Here is a 21,812-nt window from a genome sequence, read left to right as displayed (position 1 = left end):
GAGGTAATTTAGTGATTTTTTTTCCTACAGTTAAGACTTCCTTGTGGTCTACATTATGATTTCCCTCTGCATGAAAGTTTAAAATGAGCATATAATAATGAAGTATGAACAAGAATGTTTTAATGTAGACACATAGAATCATCATCCTGGTGTGATTATATGCATCAAGTGTTCATTCAAGGCTAAGGCAAAATATCGAGATATATATCGTGTATCGTGACATGGCCTAAAAATATTAAAATATCATTAATAAAAGGCCATATCGCCCAGCCCTACATGTAATGATGGTCAAAATGTTGCATAGATTATGTTTTACAGACTATCTTCAATTCGCTTTCTGAACGTCTCTTCAGGATGGTCTTTTTTCCGTGGCTTCACTTCCGCAGCGTCTTCTCCCGTCATCGTTGTTGTACAAGTAGTTTTTAGCGTTTACCATTGAGAGCTATAAGTTAGAACTATATGCTACTTTATAGCAGAAATGGCAACAGCGGAGGATGGATGCCTCACAACAAGAGAATAAAGAAAAGAAGGAGCTTATTGGCTATACGGTGCGGACTACAGTGGCAGTAGCGCGCAAATTTCGGGTTTTATGCAGATCCCAAATACACATCAGCAGGTACCAATAGGTAAGAAAAAATGTTTTTACATAATATTGGGAAACAAAACGGCAGATAATGTCTCCTAATAGCTGCCATTTTAGGGTCCTTCCATAATAATACCCATATGTTGAAGCACAGCACATCTGACTACGTTGGCCATAATGCGCCGACAATCCACTAAGCTGTGCGGCTTTGTAGTTTCCTAAAGTCGCACTAAAACATTTTTACAGCTTTTTGAGCGACATGTGTAATGTTCTACATTCTCAAAGAAACATCAAAAATTTGGGCATGCTTTGCTAGCGTCATTTATTGAACAGGCGTCAATCTGCAATCCAAAGATTTCTTATGTGTGACTGCCCTCTACTGGTCACACTTCTCATTGCACCTTGTACAAAATACACTTGCTTGGAAGTCGGTAAGCAAAACCAGAATTAATCTGTACATTAGGCTCAACGGGTTATAAGGCGCACTGTCAATTTTTGAGAAAACGAAATAATTTTAAGTGCGCTTTATAGTCTGAAAAATATGATGATTAAAGGCCTACTGAAACCCACTACTACCGACCACGCAGTCTGATAGTTTATATATCAATGATGAAATCTTAACATTATAACACATGCCAATACGGCCGGGTTAACTTATAAAGTGACATTTTAAATTTGCCGCTAAACTTCCGGTTCGAAACGCCTCTGAGGATGACGTATGCGCGTGACGTAGCCCGACGAACACGGGTATGCCTTCCACATTGAAGCCGATACGAAAACGCTCTGTTTTCATTTCATAATTCCACAGTATTCTGGACATCTGTGTTCGTGAATCTGTTTCAATCATGTTCATTGCATTATGGAGAAGGAAGCCAAGCAAGCAAAGAAGAAAGTTGTCGGTGCGAAATGGACGTATTTTTCGAACGTAGTCAGCCACAACAGTACACAGCCGGCGCTTCTTTGTTTACATTCCCGAAAGATGCAGTCAAGATGGAAGAACTCGGATAACAGAGACTCTAACCAGGAGGACTTTTGATTTGGATACACAGACGCCTGTAGAGAACTGGGACAACACAGACTCTTACCAGGATTACTTTGATTTGGATGACAAAGACGCAGACGTGCTACTGTGAGTATGCAGCTTTGGCTTTTTTTTGCGTATGTACGTAACTTTTTTAAAATATATAAGCTTTATGAACCTTGGGTTAGGTGAACGGTCTTTTGGGCTGAGTGATTGTGTGTGTTGATCATGTGTTTGAATTGTATTGGCGTGTTCTATGGAGCTAGGAGCTAGCAGAGGAGCTAGGAGCTAGCATAACACGTACCGTACCGTAAGTGCGCGTCACGTACGTAACTTTTTAAAAATATATAAGCTTTATGAACCTTGGGTTAGGTGAACGGTCTTTTGGGCTGAGTGATTGTGTGTGTTGATCGGGTGTTTGAATTGTATTGGCGTGTTCTATGGAGCTAGGAGCTAGCAGAGGAGCTAGGAGCTAGCATAACAAACACGCAGGTGTTATTATGCAGGATTAATTTGTGGCATATTAAATATAAGCCTGGTTGTGTTGTGGCTAATAGAGTATATATATGTCTTGTGTTTATTTACTGTTGTAGTCATTCCCAGCTGAATATCAGGTACCGTGAGTATGCAGCCTTGGCTGCTAAACATTCGATAACTTGACCGTATGTGCGCGTCACGTACGTAACTTTTTAAAAATATATAAGCTTTATGAACCTTGGGTTAGGTAAACGGTCTTTTGGGCTGAGTGATTGTGTGTGTTGATCAGGTGTTTGAATTGTATTGGCGTGTTCTATGGAGCTAGGAGCTAGCAGAGGAGCTAGGAGCTAGCATAACAAACACGCAGGTGTTTTTATGCAGGATTAATTTGTGGCATATTAAATATAAGCCTGGTTGTGTTGTGGCTAATAGAGTATATATATGTCTTGTGTTTATTTACTGTTGTAGTCATTCCCAGCTGAATATCAGGTCACCCCCGGCTCTCACAGCATCTTCCCTATCTGAATAGCTTCAACTCCCCACTAGTCCTTCACTTGCACTTTACTCATCCACAAATCTTTCATCCTCGCTCAAATTAATGGGGAAATTGTCGCTTTCTCGGTCCGAATCTCTCTCACTTCATGCGGCCATCATTGTAAACAATAGGGAACTTTGCGTATATGTTCAACTGACTACGTCACGCTACTTCCGGTAGGTGCAAGCCTTTTTTTTATCAGATACCAAAAGTTGCAATCTTTATCGTCGTTGTTCTATACTAAATCCTTTCAGCAAAAATATGGCAATATCGCGAAATGATCAAGTATGACACATAGAATAGATCTGCTATCCCCGTTTAAATAAAAAAAATTCATTTCAGTAGGCCTTTAAAGTACAACTGCATTTTGAACGGAATTCCAATAATTGATCAGTGTAGCCCACAGTGATGTGTTGATGTCGGTTGATCCCAACTTATTTTGGGTTAAAGAAACTTTCAAAAGACAATTTGTGCTGTGCTTGGGGCACACTTTATAGTGGAAGTCTGGTTCGTTCAGTTGTTGGAAATGCTTTGGAAGAAAACAACTGAAAGCCCACAGTACAATTGGACGAGCACTATTTCTTGGTATTATCTACTGTTATTAATAATAGCAGTCAAATTCTACAATAAATAAAAAAATGCATCAAAATCACGAAAGTTGCAGTTACTGATGACACATGTAAATGGACTGAGGTTGCGCCAATCGATTGACCACCGTTTAGTATTTTTGTGAAAAAGTATGAGATCAGCCATTGCTGGTTATTGCTACACCTTTCAATGCAGATCACAAAATCCAATCCCGTCTGGTTGATACTTTATTTCATTTTGGTCCCTTGGCTGACGTAGGTAGTTGCAGCTGTGTGTCTCCATACACAGTGTGAAGCCACTTCCCTAAGTTAATAATCATCACCTCCATTAAACATGTCTTAGCATCTTAAAGAGGACCCATGATGACTTGAATCTACTTCTCGAGGTATTTCCAAAATTGCACGAAAAAAATGTGTAAACGCCAAAAGGGAGAAGTGCCTTGAGGAATTCCTCAGTTATTTAAATCACAAGGTGAGCTGTAATGGCTGACCTGTCAAAATGTTTTAGTACAACTTTGTTAAGCTACAAAGCCGCACTGCTTGATTGATTGTTGCCGCATTATGGCCAACGTATCAGACGTGCTATGCGTCAACATATGGGTATTATTATGGAAGGACCCCAAAATGGCAGCTATTAGGAGACATTATCTGCCATTTTGTTTCCCAATATTATGTAAAAAAAACTTTTTTTACCTATTGGTACCTGCTGATGTGTATTTGGGATCTGCATAAGTCCCGAAATGTGCCACTGTAGCCCGCACCGTAGTCAATAAGCTCCTTATTTTTCTTTTTCCTCTTGTTGTGAGGCATTCATCCTCCCCTGTTGTCATGTTTAATGTAAAGTAGCGTATAGATCTAACAAATCTATCAGTAGACTCGCAATGGAAGCGCTAAAAACTACCGGTAGAACAACGATGACAGGAGAAGGCGCTGTCGTCGCAATAAGACGTAAATAAGACCATCCTGAAAAGACGGTCAGAAGGCGACTTGAAGATGGTCTGTAAAACATAATCTATGCAACCTTTTGTGTGAGGGAAAGGTGGATCTTGAAGAATATGCCTCTTTTGTCCTCTGCTTCATCTCTAAATATGTTGATGACGTCACTTCCATCAGGACAGTAGCCCCCTACACGAACTAGAAACCCTGGTTGAATGCTGAGGTGAGAGCTCTTCTGAAAGCTAGAAATGCTGCGTTCAGGGCAGGGGAGCCATTAGCACTCAGAGTAGCGAGGAAAGATCTGATTGCAGGCATTGCAGGGCCAAGGCCATATACGCCCAAAAAAATCCATGGTCACTTCCACACAAATGACCCCCGGAGCATGTGGAAGGGCATTAACTACAACACCATGGATGCACAATGCCCAGGGGACCCTTCCTTTCTATATGCCCTCAACACATTCTACGCCCGCTTCGAATACCCTAACAGCCACACCCCACCAACACCAGATTCACCCCACCACCAGGTAACACGGCGCTCAATGTGACCACAGCAGACGTGAGGAGGACCCTTCAGAGGATCAACCCTTGCAAAGCTGCAGGCCCCGACAACATCCCGGGGCAGGTTGAGAGACTGTGCACACCAGCTATCGGAGGTGCTGACAGACATCTTTCACACCTCACTGACACTGGCATCTGCCCCCACCTGCTAAAGGAATGCCACAATTATCCCCTTCCCAAAGAGCTCCACAGTGACAGGCCTGAATGACTACCGACCTGTTGCACTAACCCTGGTAGCCATTAGGTGCTTCGAGAGGCTGGTCATGACTCACATCAAGGACACGACAGACGTCAATGTGGACCCCTATCAGTACGCCTATAGAAAAAAACGCTCCACTGATGACACCATCTCGTCAGTGGTCCACACAGCCTTCACCCACCTGGAGAGCAGAAACTCCTACGTCCACCTGCTCTTCCTAAACTTCTCCTCTGCCTTCAATACCATCATCTCACAGACCCTGCTACAGAAACTTACCTCTCTCAGACTGAGCCCCCAGTACTGGCTCTCCCCAGGGTTGTGTGCTGAGCCCTCTCCTGTTCACTATGCTGACGTATGACTGCTTGGCGAGACACCCCAGCTGTCATACAGTAAAGTTTGCAGACGACACAGCAGTAGTGGGACGCATCACTAACAACGATGAGTCCGAATAGAGACAGGAGATTGAACACTTGGAGCAGTGGTGCAGAGAACACAACCTCTACATCAATGTGAAGAAGACCAAGGAGATGGTGGTGGACTTCAGAAGGGACAGAGGCCCCCCTCACCCCTTGTCAATCGGAGGAGCAGCTGTGGAAGTGGTTTCCAGCTTCAGGTACCTGGGTGTGCACATAACCAAGGACCTCACCTGGATCACCGACACATCCTGTCTGGTCAGAAAGGCTCACCAGCGACTTTACTTCCTCAGGAAGCTACGGCAAGCTGGATTTGGGAGCTCAGTCCTGAGAAGCTTCTACAACTACGTGGTGGAGAACATGCTCTGCACTGGCAGCGAACGTGCTCTGCACTGGCAGCACCTTGTGGCACGGCAGCTGCACATCGGTGGAGAAGAAGGCTCTACAGAGGGTGGTGAAGGCTGCACAGAAAACCGTGGGAAGCAGCCTTCCCAACACCTAAGAACTGTACACGCGGAGATGCAGGGGGCAGACCCTCAGCATCATGAAGGACTCCACTCTATCCCTGCAAATGAGCTCTTTCAACCACTGCCATCACGCAGTAAAACCACCAGACTCAGAGACATCTTCTTCCCTGAAGCTGTCAGACTGCTTCTCCCCGCACCCCACTCCTCCACACTGATTGCTGTATTTATTTTTTATTTATTTATCTATCATTCCACACAGCGAGTTTAGCCATGCTTTCTCTTGTTAAGTGCCTTAAGTTATTTTATATTTATTATTTAATACTGTTGTTCTATACGTCCTATTTATTACTGTTTTTCTTAATACTGCCGGGACCTGAGTCCAAATTTCGTACTGTATATGGGAAAATGTGTACGAGAATGACAAATAAAGCTCCCTGAATCTTTGAGATGAGATTTATTTGGTTTTGATTGGAAGATTACAAATACAGTGGAACCTCGATTTTCAAAATCCTTTTGCATAATTTTTGCTTTACGAACGTTTAAATCGCACCAAATATGCTTTTGTGTGCGGACCATGTCTCGGCGTATGAACACTTCATTCATTAATTTATCCATGTTGCATGCAGCTTGAAGCCATTGGGGGCTGCCCTTTTGATGACATGTTGTTGCTGTGATATTGTTGTGTTGTTTGGATAAAGAGATTGTTGAGCCACTACCCCTTTGTTATGTTGGTTTGATATACTGTACATATACAGTATACATATACTGTACATTATTGTGTCTTCAAGGTGTGCAGTTTTTTACTCAAATATTGACTTTTGTCAAAGCTGGAACCAATTATTCATGTTTACATTGATTCTTATAAGGAAACTCATTATACAAACTTTTTGGTTGGCAAACCATGCTCAAAAACCAATTAAGTTCGTAAATTGAGGTTCTACTGTATGTGTTAGACTGTGAGCTTCTAAAAAGCTTGCAGACATTTTAAAGTAATATTTGCCTAATTCTTAAAATGTCATCTGCCCTGTTATTTCTGTGTGAAAACATCAATATTTAGTAAGAATATAAAAAAATTAAGAAAGAAACATGCCTACCGTGTAGTGGAAATCTGTGTTATTGATTGACAGGCCATCTTTCCTCCAAATTATGTTAGGTTCAGGGTGACCGACAGGTGGGCCACAGTTTAAGACAGCCACCTCTCCCTCGGCCACCTCGACATCATTTGGCTGCACAGTGAACGCATCTTGCAGTGCTGCAACAATACGTACAGGTGTTGAAGCTGACAGCTGTTATTGTTCATCAAAGGACAAAACATACAGTTGCACTCAAAATGATGTTCTTCACTTGCAAAGTTTATCAACATGCAGTAAATTTGTAATGAACAAAACAAAAACAATTAAGCAGCTCAATACATTTAAAAGCTTAAAAGCTAACATGAAAATAAGAAAAATTTATGTTTTTTCCCATTAAGACACAACATACCCCAAGCTACACTATAAACACATTACTGTCTGAGCAACTAAGCTATTCAGTTGTGCACATTAAACTACAAGCTGTGCTTTCTCAAGGACAAAGTGATCGTTCTATACTTAGAAGAATACAAGACTGGGTGTTTTTACAGAGGCGTTCAAGTAACGCTGAACAGAGTAGGACACCACAAAGGCAGCCAGAAATAATGACTAATAATAATAGATTTTATTTGTTAGACACTTTTTCATTAAAACAAACAAACTAATATTCAAACAATACAATCTTATCTATTAAAACAGATGAAATACTAAGACTAAAACACAATCAGTGAAGCATAAGAAATACAAACCATGCAAAATAGCGTTTTTTTTAACAGTGTGTATTTGTTTTAATTATTTGAAATAAAATAACTTGGTCAAAAGATTCCAGTGTGTATATAAGTACTTTTTGAAAACATTCAACAATACCACGATACTAACGATAACCGTGATCATTTTGGTAAAGATAACATTAATATGAAAATGTGATATTGTTACATCCCTGAATTGAAATTACAGACAGTGGAATAACATACATTAAAATTCAAAGATTTCTAATAGCCTAGTAACAGGAATATTTTGTCATGTTTAACAATGAAAGATGTTAAAAGTGTTAAGTTTATATTTTTGTTGAGTCAAAAATCTATTGTCGTATGTATTTGAAAATTAATGCTGAATTTGACTAACGAGGCACCCGCAGCTATCTGGGAACCCCAACTGACCAGCTACTAAAAATTGTATTTTGTAGTATTTGACAATAGAAACGCATCAATAGTGGCTACTGCCCTAGTGAGGTGGGTGTCACGATCGACTTTGCCATAGCAAGACCCCAACATAGAGAATAAATAAAAGGAATAATAACAAAAAGTACAATTAAAATGGAGTGAGGGATAATAACTAAGGATGCACACAAAAGGTGTAGAGAGAAAACAGTTAACACTATACGGCAGTGCTTGGGCAGAGCCACGGGAACGAGAAGTGTGAGTGGAGCCAAAGCAGAGGAGTTGAACACAACTGGAAGGGTGAACCATCAGAATCTACTGGCGCCGAGTGAATAGACTGAAGAGCTTAAGTAGTCAGAAGAAAATGGGAATCAGGTGTGCGCAAAGGTGGCTCCGCCCCGTGACCTAGAAACCAGGCACTACAACAAAAAGCAGACAGGCGGCAGCAAAGATCCCAGATCATGACAGTACAGTATACAGTACAAAACTGCACAATATTTTTTACATTCCAATGCCTCAATAATGTCATTCACAACTTTGATAGCAGCTGTTGTGGTGATATGTCTCTTTCTAAAACTTAATTAATGTTGAGAAAGCAGACCATAGGTGTCTAATAATTATTTCAAGTAGATCACGAATAAACCTTTTTTTAGCTCGGACGCATTGGAGATGGGTCCATAGTTATTAACAGCTTTGGGATCTCCTCCTTACAACAAAGGTCAAACATAGGCTGATTTCCATCTGTTAGGAATCTCATTACTGGACAAGGAAAGGAAAAATAAAATATGCGTAAGAGATTCTGCAATAAAATCAACAGGTGACTTTAAAAAGAAGGGCTCCAATTAGTCAGGACCTGCAGATTTACCAGGATACACTTGTTGTCTTGACCTCAAACACATCCAGAGGAGTAAAACTAAAAGCATGGGCCATTGAAGTGTGAAGGGATGGTGACATGCAAACCTTCCGGACATTCGGCTGATTTGGATGTGGAGATAAGGAGTCAAATAAAGAACCAGAGGAAATAAAATGTTCACTAAAACAATCGGAGATACAGAAGCTGGAGACGCATGAGTGCTCTTCAGGGCTGTACCCTTCCCCGTTAACCAGATATTGGACTCCCCTGCCCTGCCTTATGGTGTCTAAAATGGCCTTAACGGTATAAGCTGGGTGACCATCGACAAGACCTCCAACCAGTGCCAACCAGTGCCTCCACTCTTGTAGCGCGAGAACGATATCCAGCAGCGCTCTAATCCCCACATCATAGTTTCTTTCAACCGCTGTGAGGCGACTCGAGAAGAAGGCACAAGGGTGAAGCATCTGGTCGACTGGGGAACACTGGGACAGAAGTTCTCCAACTCCTGTATCCGATGCATCAACCTCCACAAAAAATTGTAAAGCAGGATCAACGTGCTTAAGGATTGGTGCTTTAGTAAACATTTGTTTTAACGAAGCATTTAGCAGCATCACCAAATCCGCTCTCTGCAGCAAAGAGACAGAGGTCTATGGAGTATGTGGTCACAGAGAGCTTGCCTTGCTTAAAGTCTAACAGGCAGCTGCCTGCTTCTCTGCCTTTTAGAGGTGATTAAACACCTTCATCATTTATTTAATAAACCGAGGCAGTGAAGTGCGCACAACGGGTGCATTCTAACTAACCGGCTTTGTTAGATAATAGGCTCATGATGAAAGCTATTTTAGCCTGGACAGAGGAATAGAAACCAGGCTGCTGATCGAAAACTAACCAGCACTGATGGAGGAACTGCTCGCAGGAACCAGACTCACCAATGAAACGGGGAGGGTGAGGAATATTGGTTTCCCGAGGGAGGACTAGCCGCTGAACGAGGTGGGAAGGTTTCCCGGCGTGACCTCTTTTCGGGTGAGTCACAGTGCTCGTCTGATCGACACACTGTCTGGTGGTGCCGACATTGGCAGACAGGGTCTGGAAGGCGGCACTCAAATCACGCAGAAGCTGGTCGTGTTTATCGAGAGTGTCCAAAGCCAGTGAGCGCAAAGTGGAGTTGTTCCTTTTTGGTGGGGTCCATGTTGGCCAGTAGATTTACCGAAGTAGGACCCCAACACACAGAAGAAATAATAAGAATAACAAAAAGCGCAATCAAAAAGGAGTGAGGAAAAATAACTAAGGATGCACACAAAAGTTGTGAAAAAACAGAAATAGCAAACAAAGGGTTTGAAGAAAAACAGTTAACAATACACGGCAGAGCCACGGGAACGAGAAGTGTGTGCCAAAGCAGAGGAGATGAACTCAACTGGAAGTGTGTACCATCAAAAATCTACTGGTGCCGAGTGAATGAACTCGAGAGTTTGAGTAGTCAGGAGGAAATGGGAATCAGGTGTGCGCGAAGGTGGCTCCTCCTCATGACCAAGATACCAGGCACTGCAATTAAAAGCAGACAGGCGGCAGCAGAGCTGCCAGATCATGACAGCTGGGAGCTTCTGTGCAGTAAAAAAGGGGCTAGAAAGACCAATGGTTTCCTGTTTTGAGCCAATTGAAACATGGAAACTTGTACAATACTTTCCAACAACAAAAAAAACATGATTTCAACAATAGTGTCTCCTGCTCTATTTTACAACTGAAGTCTAAATTTTGGCCCTGCCTTTAAATAGCTCAACTTGGAGAGTGTTAACGATCAAAAACTCTGGTTCAATTACAGGATTCTAGCACATTTCTCTATTTCTATTGGTCTGAAATTTACAGCGCGTGGAGCTTCTAGGCAGTATTATTACGAAAGTGTGTGCTTCTAGCTGACCTGCATGTATCAATTGCTGTAATACCCAAAATGTTTGTTTTTAGGTATACCGTACAATACATTGTGTCCATGGCAGAGGATGTTGTACTCAAAGCTGACCAAGACAAACTTCCTACAATGCTAACCTAATATTTCGTATGAAGCAGTTTTTGCAGTGTAAAAACAAGGAAACTATTGTAAAACCGAAGAAGAAAAATGCTAGCCACAGATTGACCTTCAGAGGGCTAAAGAAACAATAAATAAATAAAAGTGGAGCTCAGTGGACAGAATATTCCTACAATAATAGAGTTGTCAAAAGTACCAATATCTTGATACCAAGTTGATAACAAGAAGCAAAAAATACACTGATAATGTACACTCTTTTTCCTCTGTGAGACAGTTAAATTCTTGCAGCGTGAGCACTGAGTCAGGGCCAAAGAAGAATGATTGCCGTCTTAAAAAATGTTTTGCCAGTGTTTCCCTATATGTATTTATTTGTGGAAGCCTGTCACAAATGCGGATTTGGCGCTTCCGTCCTCGCTAGGGCTGGGCGGTATACCGATATTATGGTTAATACCAGTATATTTTAGAAAGAAATATATATTTCAGACAATACCGCTATACTGGTATCTTTTGATGTGCCTTTGTTACGGCAGTTTTCACTTCACAACATACCTCATATGCGCCTGATTTGTCAGAGAACAAGATGTAGCAGAAATTATCTGGGATGCCCTGTAATGGCTTTGTCGCTATATTTAGCAAGTAGAGGTACATAATTAAAGTGAAAGAGAGACTATCTTGTGTCATGCCTTTATTCGGTAATAAAATACAAGCGGTCACGAAAGTAGTCGCTACACAAGTGACAGCTGAGATCCACCACCACAAGCCCAGGAAGTGTGCATTACCACATTGTGCAGAAAACCTCCAGAAGCGTGCAGCCCTACCTTTGGGTGCAACCCAACCTTCGAAGAAGTGCTAAAAAAACGCAGATTAGACACTCTGTCGTTTGATGACACACTGCGTTACTTATTTCACCAGTAAGGCAAAGTGTGGCCAGGAAGCCATTTGCTGAACGCTGATCTTTTTTATGAGCCTGTGGCAAATTTTAGAGATAAGATAACAAAAAAAACGTCAAACATGGGAAAATAAAACAAAAAGGCATAACGTAATGAGAAATGGCTGAAATGTTGATACATATAACGACTAAAAACATAAAGATTTGTCTTTAAATATATGTTTTAGCCTTTTATTTATTTAATTACAAATGACACGTAACACTAACAACATATTGAAAGAATATTAAGAATAATATTTTTAGTTTGTTTTATGTATTTGAAGGATCCAGGCCACTGCTATGCTCTTTAGAATGTAAAATAGCTAAATATATTTGTTATTTATGACCATATTTATAAGCACAATTATATGTGTTTTAATATACAGCTGTGCTATAGAACACTGCTGCTCTTTTTACAATGTATAGTTACCTCTTGGCAGGTAATACTAAAAGTTGGATTCTGTGCAAAAATATGTTGAAGGACAATGATCTTTACTACTCAATAACATACAGAAAGTTCAAAAGCTGGTCCTTAACATTTTGTCCGTATTCATTATATGCTGTTTTTTAAGGTGAATGTTTACAGGTCCATCCTCTTACTTGCAATGTGTAGCGATGCATTGTGACTGATGGCTGTTCCCGCGCTGTTCCTGGCTACACAGGTGTAGATGCCCTCATGTGATTGGCCGCGTTTACCCACACTCAGGAAGAAGAGCCTATCATCTGACAAAAACATGGGCTGGAGTTGGCCATCTCCCGTTGTAATCTCCAGTGGCTGGCCATCGTGCAGCCACTCAATGGTCGGCTTCGGGTTGCCATCTGCCCGGCAGGAGAATGTGGCAGGTTTTCCAAATTTCACCACCAAATCAGAGGGGTGGTGAACAATGTGGGGGGGCGCATCATCAGCACAAACTCTGGAGCCTGTAAAACGGTTCAGAAAGTGAGATTAAGGAAGCATTAGAATGTGTTGAAAAGGTGCTGGTTTGCAAGAAATCCCAGTTCTCTCCATACATGTCAACATTTGCTTTGAAAATATGGGACATTTCCTGAGAAAATAGGAGATTTCAATATTCAATCTCCAGGATGTATAAGTCACGAGGATATGTTTAAAAAAAAACAAAAAAAAACAGGACATCAAACACAACATGTTTAAAAATACCATCTAGAAGCACAACAATTTTGGATGGCAGCCACTAGCAGGAATGATACTAATGACAAAGTTGCTGGCAGCAAAAGTACCATCGTTAAGCTATGCAGTGGTTTTGTAGCAACTGTGATTAATCGCAATTAATCAAAATTCAAAAGTGTGATTAATCCGTTTTTTTTAAATAATCGTGTGACACCACTACAACAAACGAGTGCTGTCAAACGATACATTTTTTAAATCAGATTAATCACACTTTTGAATTTTGACTAATCATAGGTTATTACTGGCTTGCATAATTTAAGTTTACCTAAGAAAAGACCCCAATATTTGGACACAAATGCAATTTTTAGTCAGAAAGTCATAGAGGATTTTTTAAATGGGTTACTTGAATGCATTTCATGTATTTTCTAAAACATGATAACAGTTTTATCTAAAGTTCCGTCCGGGTTTATTTTGAAGTGAAGTCTCTTCATTCATCTTCACACTGACCTGATCACTGAACATATAACAACGTGCGCCGCCTTTCAGGTAACCGTCAATGTTGAAGTATCCTTGAGCAAGATACTGAAACCCTGTTTGCAAGGCTGGAAGCTTAGTTTTTTCACTTGGAGCACCGGTGCTACTAAATGAAAACAATTTGTAGCAGAGAAAACATTTTTTAGCACACAACATTTTTTGTAGCCATATGAAATGTCTTAAATATCACAATTTCATTATTAACACTCAAACAACCTACACATCTGCACCCATACATATAGACACAATGCCATCATAACGCCTAGTGTATTGCTCAATTAAACACAGAGAACATCCCTAAACTGTGCTAGCAATGTCGCTCACACGATTATAGGGCTGGGTGATATGGATCAAAACTCATATATCGATATAGTTTGGCCCATAAACTAACCCATAAATGGAAATAGCCGTTAACGTCACAAAATATTTCCACCATGCCTTGATTAACATTTTCGGGACTGAATAGGATCCCAAATACACAAAAACAGGTACTAACAAGTAAGAAAAGTAGGTTTTTACACAACAGGATCCCAACTTAAGAGGTGTTTTGAGACAATAAAGAAGAAATAGCCTTGAAAATAATGTAAGTCAAAAATAATCACCAATCTTCTTTAAAAAAAACATTTTGCTATGCTTAATTCTTCAGCCTACAAAAACACAAAAATACAAAATTTTAAATAAAGTGTCCTAGTTTAAGAGGACGTGTTTAAAGGTCAGCAGCAGCATTAAAATAAGTGACTTTCATCAATGGTGTTTTTATAGGTAAACATTATTATAGGACATACACACAAAGATGTTAGCCAGGGACACCAACCTGCCAACTGCTTCATGATCCTCTGTGACAGGCTGTGTTCTAAAAATTACATTTAAAAAGTCATTAATTATGGAAGACATGCACCTGGGGATAGGTTGATTGGCAACACTAAATTTGCCCTAGTGTGTGAATGTGAGTGTGAATGTTGTCTGTCCATTTGTGTTGGCCCTGCGATGAGGTGGCGACTTGTCCAGGGTGTACCCCGCCTTCCGCCCGATTGTAGCTGAGATAGGCTCCAGCGCCCCCCGTGACCCCGAAGGGAATAAGCGGTAGAAAATGGATGGATGGATGGATACTTGTTACTTTACCAAAAAAGTAATTAAATTACTAACGGCATTACTCTTTAATAAATGTAATTAATTACTAGGGGAAATGATTATTGTGATTATTCCTCTAAAATAAGACCTTCAAATACCTGGCATAATGCAGTTGAGATAAGTGTCATATGAGAGCATTGTGTGTGTGTTGCCTAGTGACATGAGATGTAAGCGAGTCCAGCTTGAGATGTTTTTTGTTAGCTTAGCAGGCTAGCAGCAGCAGTTTGTCAGTCCCCACGGCAGCTTCTTTGAATTGTTCACTGGTTTATGTTACCTCTGCTTAATAAATAGATTGGATGTGCTTCCATGGCTGTATGCTTTTGTCAACATACAACGTATTGTTTGGATGGCAAGTTTGTCACTTCTATCGTTCATTTGTTGTTCAATATTCCTTCGACCTTCGTAGTTACTAGCGCGCAGTGCCGTTGGTTTGTGTCAAGTTTTAAGGTGGTGAAAAAAATGTTTTTTATTTAGTTCCTCTTACTAAGATCTTCTTTTTTCTGTGTTGGGAAGGCTTAGCCAACCTGAGTGTGTAAACTAGGAGGAGTGAGGCTCCCCTTTGTGCCTGGTGCAGGAGGAAGGGACACACACACACAACTTTCATCAGACACTGACTGATCACTTCTGCGTCATTCACTTGTCTATTTGGTTATGGTTATGAGTTTATTTCAAACATGCTATGCAGGTGGGCAAACATTTTACTGTAGTTTGATCAAATTTGGATGGATTTCTTTTTGGAGCAAAATGCTATGAAAGGGTTGAAATCCCTATTCACACATGTGCGAAAGGTTTTTTTTTCAAGTCGCACAGTCTATTTTTACTCGCATTTGCGAGTAAATTTGTCGAAATGTTAAGCCCTCTGGTGCTGCGTCATCAGTTGGTGCATGTGGTCGTAGTGTCTCAGCGCTTTGAGTACATTGAAGGTGAAAAAACGCTATACAAGTCAAATCCATTTGCATGAGTTAACTTGTTATTTTTGACAGCCCGACTATAAACATAATTGTTAGAATTGTTAGCGTAGAAGCTTTGAAAAACATGTTTTCTTATTTTTTTTCAACTATCAACGATCTTAACAACTAATTGAATAATGAAGCATCCACATATTCAGTGGGTCGAATTTAGCAATCGCCTATAAATTCAGCTTGAAATATTTTGAGGCATGTGCTAACTAACAATATAGCTGACTACTTCATCAAGAAAAATATTAATTTATTAAATGTGCTGCTCATTTGGTTGCAAAAAAACAAAAAACTACTCAACTTTGGTCTGAAAAACTAGGACAGTCAAAGTGCTAATAAAAACAATGTATCAATTATTTCATACAACTTTGTCTCCCAGTTTTTAGCTAACTAACTATTTACTGAAGAGAGTCAGAGATTGCATCCTCCACAGTAGTACTGCTGTGAAAAGCAAGGTCCACTTTTGCAATTGAGCAAGTTATTTGTCTGGCGTGTTTAAGGTTAAATGTTCAACTTTTTATGTTTTTGCTCAGGATGTTGTTACCTTTGGCCGCAGACGTTTTTCTCTTCCTGTTGCTTGCCAGTCACTGGTCACGCTGACTCTCACATTCTTTTTTCCATACAGGGAAGTGAAGTGAAGTCTATTATATTTGTATCGCACTTTATTTATTTCTAGAGCAGTGGTTCTCAAACTTTTTTCCACCAAGAACCGCCTCAGCAAAAACTTGACTCTCCAAGTACCACCGTAATGGCCAACATTTAAATACAGTAGCGTAGCAGGCCTAATTATTTATTAAAAACAAGGCAGATGTTTTATGTAACAAGTATATTTAATAAACGTACAAACCAGTGTGGGATGAACTGGGAGTAAGATTTCGACAGAATGGGACAGAATGGCAATGACAAGGATGGCGGAAGCTGGAATCGAAAATGGAACCCTCAAGTTGCTGACACAGCCGCTCTACCAACTGAGCCACGCCCCACGGGCCATGAGGTCACTGACTATTAATGACGAATGAATTTATCTGCAGCATTTTATTGTGGGTTTTTTGTCGACAACGTTCACATTTGTATAGCGATGTGGCAACAAACACGGTACCCTCAAAACCAGGGGCGTCAAACTCATTTTAGCTCAGGGGCCGCATGGAGGAAAATCTGTGCACACGTGGGCCAAACTATTAAAATCATGGCATTAAAACCAAAAAATAAAGACAACTTCAGATTGTTTTCTTTGTCTTACTTTGGCCAAAAATAGAACTAACACATTCTGAAAATACTACAATAAAAATATAGAAAAAAATACCATCAGCGGTAAAATTTGGATCCATGAAGGAAAGAAGAAAATGAATGAATGTTTATAACTGAATAAATTTACAAATGCATAACATTTTTTTTTTCTTTTGTATTATTTTTTTGTAATTAATTAAGTAACGTTTATGACAACCTTTTTCCAAAATGCAATATAGAATGTGAGATATAACAGGATAATACATACATTTATCATTTGTTTTCAAAATGGTTACAAAAAAGTGGGAACCCAAAAATTTACTGTGGAACCCCATTTTGAAAATTCCTAGCGCCAACACTGATGGAATATTGGTGCGTGCAAAATTTTAGTTCTAATACTAATCAAATATCATCCCGGGGGCCATGGATAATCCGGGCCGCGGGCCTTGACTTTGACACCCCTGCTCAAAACCAACAAATTGTAAAGTAAGGGCAACCAATGTGACTTCAGGGTCCAGCATTATGGCAGAAAAGCTATATGAAATACGGAAAAACAACGTTTTGTTGGTATTTGTTTGATGGTAACGAGAATATCTGACTTGCTTGTGAATGCAAACACGTTTTGCCTCACGTCGTGTGTGCATGTAAACATGGTCCATGTCTAAACTTGAAACGAGCAGAACAATAATGCCATTGTTTGAATTTCCTGCAGAGTTGGATGACCACATTCAAGGAAACACAGACTGATGAGCTTCCTGATAGCAGAGGAAGCTCAAGGGGCTCAGGAACGTCTACCTTAACAAAAGCACACAAGAACTCCCCCATCAACAGCATGTCCACAACCAAAGAAAATACACACTTGAGTATTTTTAACATGGACGTTGTTGAGCAGTTTTGAAACTTCAAATTAAAAGAGCAAACGAAGACACGTTGTGTGGCGTGGTGAAGTCATTCAACCAAAGTGACACATTTCAAACTGCTCCAGTCATTTAAACTCATACCCCTACCAGATGTTTTTATATTAAATATGTATTAGTCCAACTGAAATGGAATACAAAGTGACCAGATCAAATGTTTTTCAACAGATTTTGGGCATGTACAACCAACAAAAGGCGTACTCAGTTCACGATCGACGGAAATGCCTTGAATAATAGCTAACAATACCTTAAGAAGCCACACCCATTTCTGACCGAGAGGAAAATGATGGGGGCCATAACACACTTGAGACCAGACAAAAATCTTTTTTTTTCATATGTTCTGTTGGGCGTTCACAATAAATGTATTCCTCATTTGGGAATAACTGAAACTGACAGTTTATGTGTACTTTGAATCGAATAAGAGAACACATTTTAATATATATTGAAATAATTTAAACAGTTTAATTTCTTAAACATCTTATTAGCATTTTGGCTAATGTGACTTCCTATAGCATTATCAAGGCTAAAAGTATGTTTTTCTAGTAGGGTTGTGCGATATAGACAATAGACGAGATAAATTACATAAATTTGTCCGATGATAGAATTTGTTATAATATCATTATATCGTGATAATGCATGTTGATGACACATTTTAGATCTGTCTGCAAATTTGACAGCTACAAGCAAACAAACGCGTCCCCAGTGTAATACCATTTCTTAGTCAGCAATCTTCACCTCCATGTCAGCCAATTAAATATCTCCGTAGAACGAGGAATAGCTAAACATGCAACACGACTCCACACTGTATGCTAACCACAAGCTAGAACTCTTAAATGTAAACAAAAGTGGGCTGATCGAAACAAATATCAACAGTAACGATACTAAGTATAATATATATTTTTGGTCGATATTCAGTGTTTGTATCGATATTTTTTTACTATCAAAAAAATATTTTGTCGTTTTCATTCATGAACGTGATCAGCCAATAACAATGCCTCTACCAATCACATGTATTAAATGAACATTTGTCTATTCATTTTATGGTTAGCGCTATCGACAGTTTACCAATATCAACACAATATTTGAAGTACTTCCTTATTCTCTTTCTCTGTGTGTAACATTTTCAGCCTCGTCCTTCAGTGATAATAGTACAAGATAAGGATACTTAAGATACAAAGAATTGCAGTTTATTTGCCGTAATAGAAGTAAATTATTATTTGCTTAGGTGAGTGGCTCCACATTGTGTATGGAGACAAATAATTAGCTGCTAGCTGCTTGTCAGCCGGAGGACTAAAAATAAATACAGTCAAAGAGGATCAGCGTTCGTGATCGGCAATAAAATGCATCGATCGGGAATAACGATTACATATTTTTTCACGAAAATCGGTGGCTGGTATTGGTTTTCACTAGTAATCTGAATTGTACAAAAACTGCAGTAGTTTTTCCCATAAAAAATAATGTAAATCCAATCAATCAATTTCAGATAGCCAAGCTATTAACACAGAGCACATTTTATAGATAACAATTATACATTTACAAGTAGAAAACAATATATAATACATATAAATGATGATTGAAGTGGACAAATGAACATTTAATATCACTTTTGATTTTATTTAAGACTCTTGAGGGAGGAGAGCCAAGGTGGATGCCACCTTTGTACTTTGCTATGAGTCATTTTGTAAATTCAATAGTGTTTTCACCTTCTTTATCAAAGTGCTAGCACTTGAATCTCTCGTTGGCTTATTTTACAGTCGGACACAATAAAAAACGCACAGAAACTGAGTTTCCAACATGTTTGGGCAATCGATTCTATGGAATCATACGATAAACAGTTGAATTGTAATATTTGACATCCAAAAGCATTAGAGTTGTTAAATAGGTTTAAAAAGACTGTTTCAATTGCAAAATAAAATCTACTTTGGAGCTGCGTTAGCTCCTTCGCATGCATTTACCTGGCACATGGCCATTTTGGGGAAGTACAATTCATGCAAATTCAACCAATGCCCACTACTATTTTTGCCTATCAGTGTTATTTTTGCCAATCAAATTTGTCTCTGAGTGGCACTCAACACGCAGATCAACTGTCTAATCAAAACTTATGTTTGTTTCTTGTCTAGACGAAGCAGGAACAACGTGTAACAATATATCAATTATTTATTGCTCAAAGGGCACGACTGTCCTCGTCCCGCGTGCACACATTCAATAGCAGTCCAAGAGAAGCAACAAACATTTTGCAGTCACTTCTCCAAAGTGGGCTGGCTCAGGGTGGAGGACAGAGTAAAACAACTTGCACTGAGCCTAGTCTATAAAATCCGCTACACCTCCCTGATATCGAAGTACATGTCAAACTACTTCCTTAACGTAAATGATCGCCATAACCACAACACCAGGGGGAGCTCCACTAACCACGTTAAACCCAGATTCCGATCTAACAAAGGTCTCAACTCATTCTCTTTCTATGCCACATCAATGTGGAATGCGCTCCCAACAGGTGTAAAAGAAAGGGCATCTCTATCCTCCTTCAAAACCGGGATAAAAGTACACCTCCAGGCAACTTCAACCCTAAACTAACACCATCCCCGGATTGTAAATAATCAAATGTAAATAATCAAATGTAGATACTTTTTCTTATGCTTTCTGATCTCTCTCTCTCTCTCTCTCTCTCTCTCTCTCTCTCTCTCTCTCTCTCTCTCTCTCTCTCTCTCTCTCTCTCTCTCTCTCTCTCTCTCTCTCTCTCTCTCTCTCTCTCTCTCTCTATGTCCACTACTTGCTGTACATATCCTACCAAGTCAGACCTACACTGTTTCAATGTCCATTTCTCTGATGATGCAATTGTTGATGCTGATTGTTGATGACAGAAGTGTTGATACCAACCAAACCTAACCCCCCTCCCCCCTCCATATCCCACCCCCCTGGATTGTAAATAATGTAAATAATTCAATGTATATACTCTGATGATTATCTTGTGTGATGACTGTATTATGATGTTAGTATATATTTGATAGTGGACCCCGACTTAAACAAGTTGAAAAACTTATTCGGGTGTTACCATTTAGTGGTCAATTGTACGGAATATGTACTTCACTGTGCAATCTACTAATAAAAGTTTCAATCAATCAATCAATATTGTTGTTATGATAGAATATACATTCAATGACAGCTAACGCTAGCTATCTAAATTGCTATTATTCGCTAACAACACCTAAAGCACGTGCATGTGTTACGTACGTACGTAATGACGTCATTACATACGAGAAGCCATGGGAGGGCGGGATATACTGTGTAAAATACATTGGAAAGTTGGCGCCCTGTAGGTATGTGTGTAAATGTTGCAAACAGTCCCTTGAGATGGGGCTATATATTATTATGGTGTGTTGTTTTTATTTGTTCTGTTGTGGCTTTTACAATTATGCTATGGCTGAAAGTTTTTGTGTTGTAATTAATGATATTGTCTTGTGGCGTTTGCATTTGTTTAGAACTGTCTCGACCACCGTAGGTATTTGTCATTTTTGTTTTGATGATGTCATTGACGGGCAGGCAGACTTGAATAATGTTTAACGTCCTTTTCATTCAAGTGCTAAACTTCATATAATGTCTGCCATTCTTAAATCCAATGTTTTCTCATTTATAGAATCAATAATACCAATATATTTTGTCTTTTAAATCAATGTTGGATCTTCCTGAAGGCCAACTTACCAAGCACAGATATACTTGAAATTTAGGAATATAAATCAATCAATCAATATATCGATCAACCGTTACACTCCCTAATCAATACAGTATTTGTTTTCCTTTATTTTTTTTTAAATCCTGTGCTTTTTGAGGTTACCAGGAACACATAAAACATTGATAACAAAGTCACAAAATCCCAAGTTGATTCAATGTTGATAAAAAAAATAAGCCTAAAAAAATTGCAACCTAAAAGTTGTTATGGGGTACAAGAAAATAAGATTGTAACAGGTGTTTACCAGGGAATTAATTAAATGATTCATTAAATATTTGTATGGCCAACAGCTTACTGTACAAGTACAGTACTCAGTGGCCTTGTGGTTAGAGTGTCCACCCTGAGATTGGTAGGTTGTGAGTTCAAACCCCGGCCAAGTCAT

General features: G+C 39.5%; 1 protein-coding gene across 1 annotated transcript in view; it reads right to left on the bottom strand.

Annotated features, from left to right (window-relative positions):
* The window catches only part of robo4 (roundabout, axon guidance receptor, homolog 4 (Drosophila)), a 67,921-nt gene that overhangs the window by 45,268 nt on the left and 841 nt on the right, over nt 1–21,812 (bottom strand). The window contains exons 2-3 of the mRNA XM_062048297.1: nt 12,407–12,727; nt 6,873–7,030 (exon numbers count right to left, since the gene is read on the bottom strand). Coding sequence (XP_061904281.1) covers nt 6,873–7,030; nt 12,407–12,727 — 479 coding nt within the window. The remainder of the gene's footprint in view (nt 1–6,872; nt 7,031–12,406; nt 12,728–21,812) is intronic.

This window comes from Entelurus aequoreus, linkage group LG05 (assembly GCF_033978785.1).
Source record: "Entelurus aequoreus isolate RoL-2023_Sb linkage group LG05, RoL_Eaeq_v1.1, whole genome shotgun sequence".
NCBI lineage: Eukaryota > Metazoa > Chordata > Actinopteri > Syngnathiformes > Syngnathidae > Entelurus > Entelurus aequoreus.
Note: the sequence above shows the minus strand (reverse complement) of the source record. Positions and strands in the feature narration are given on the sequence as shown.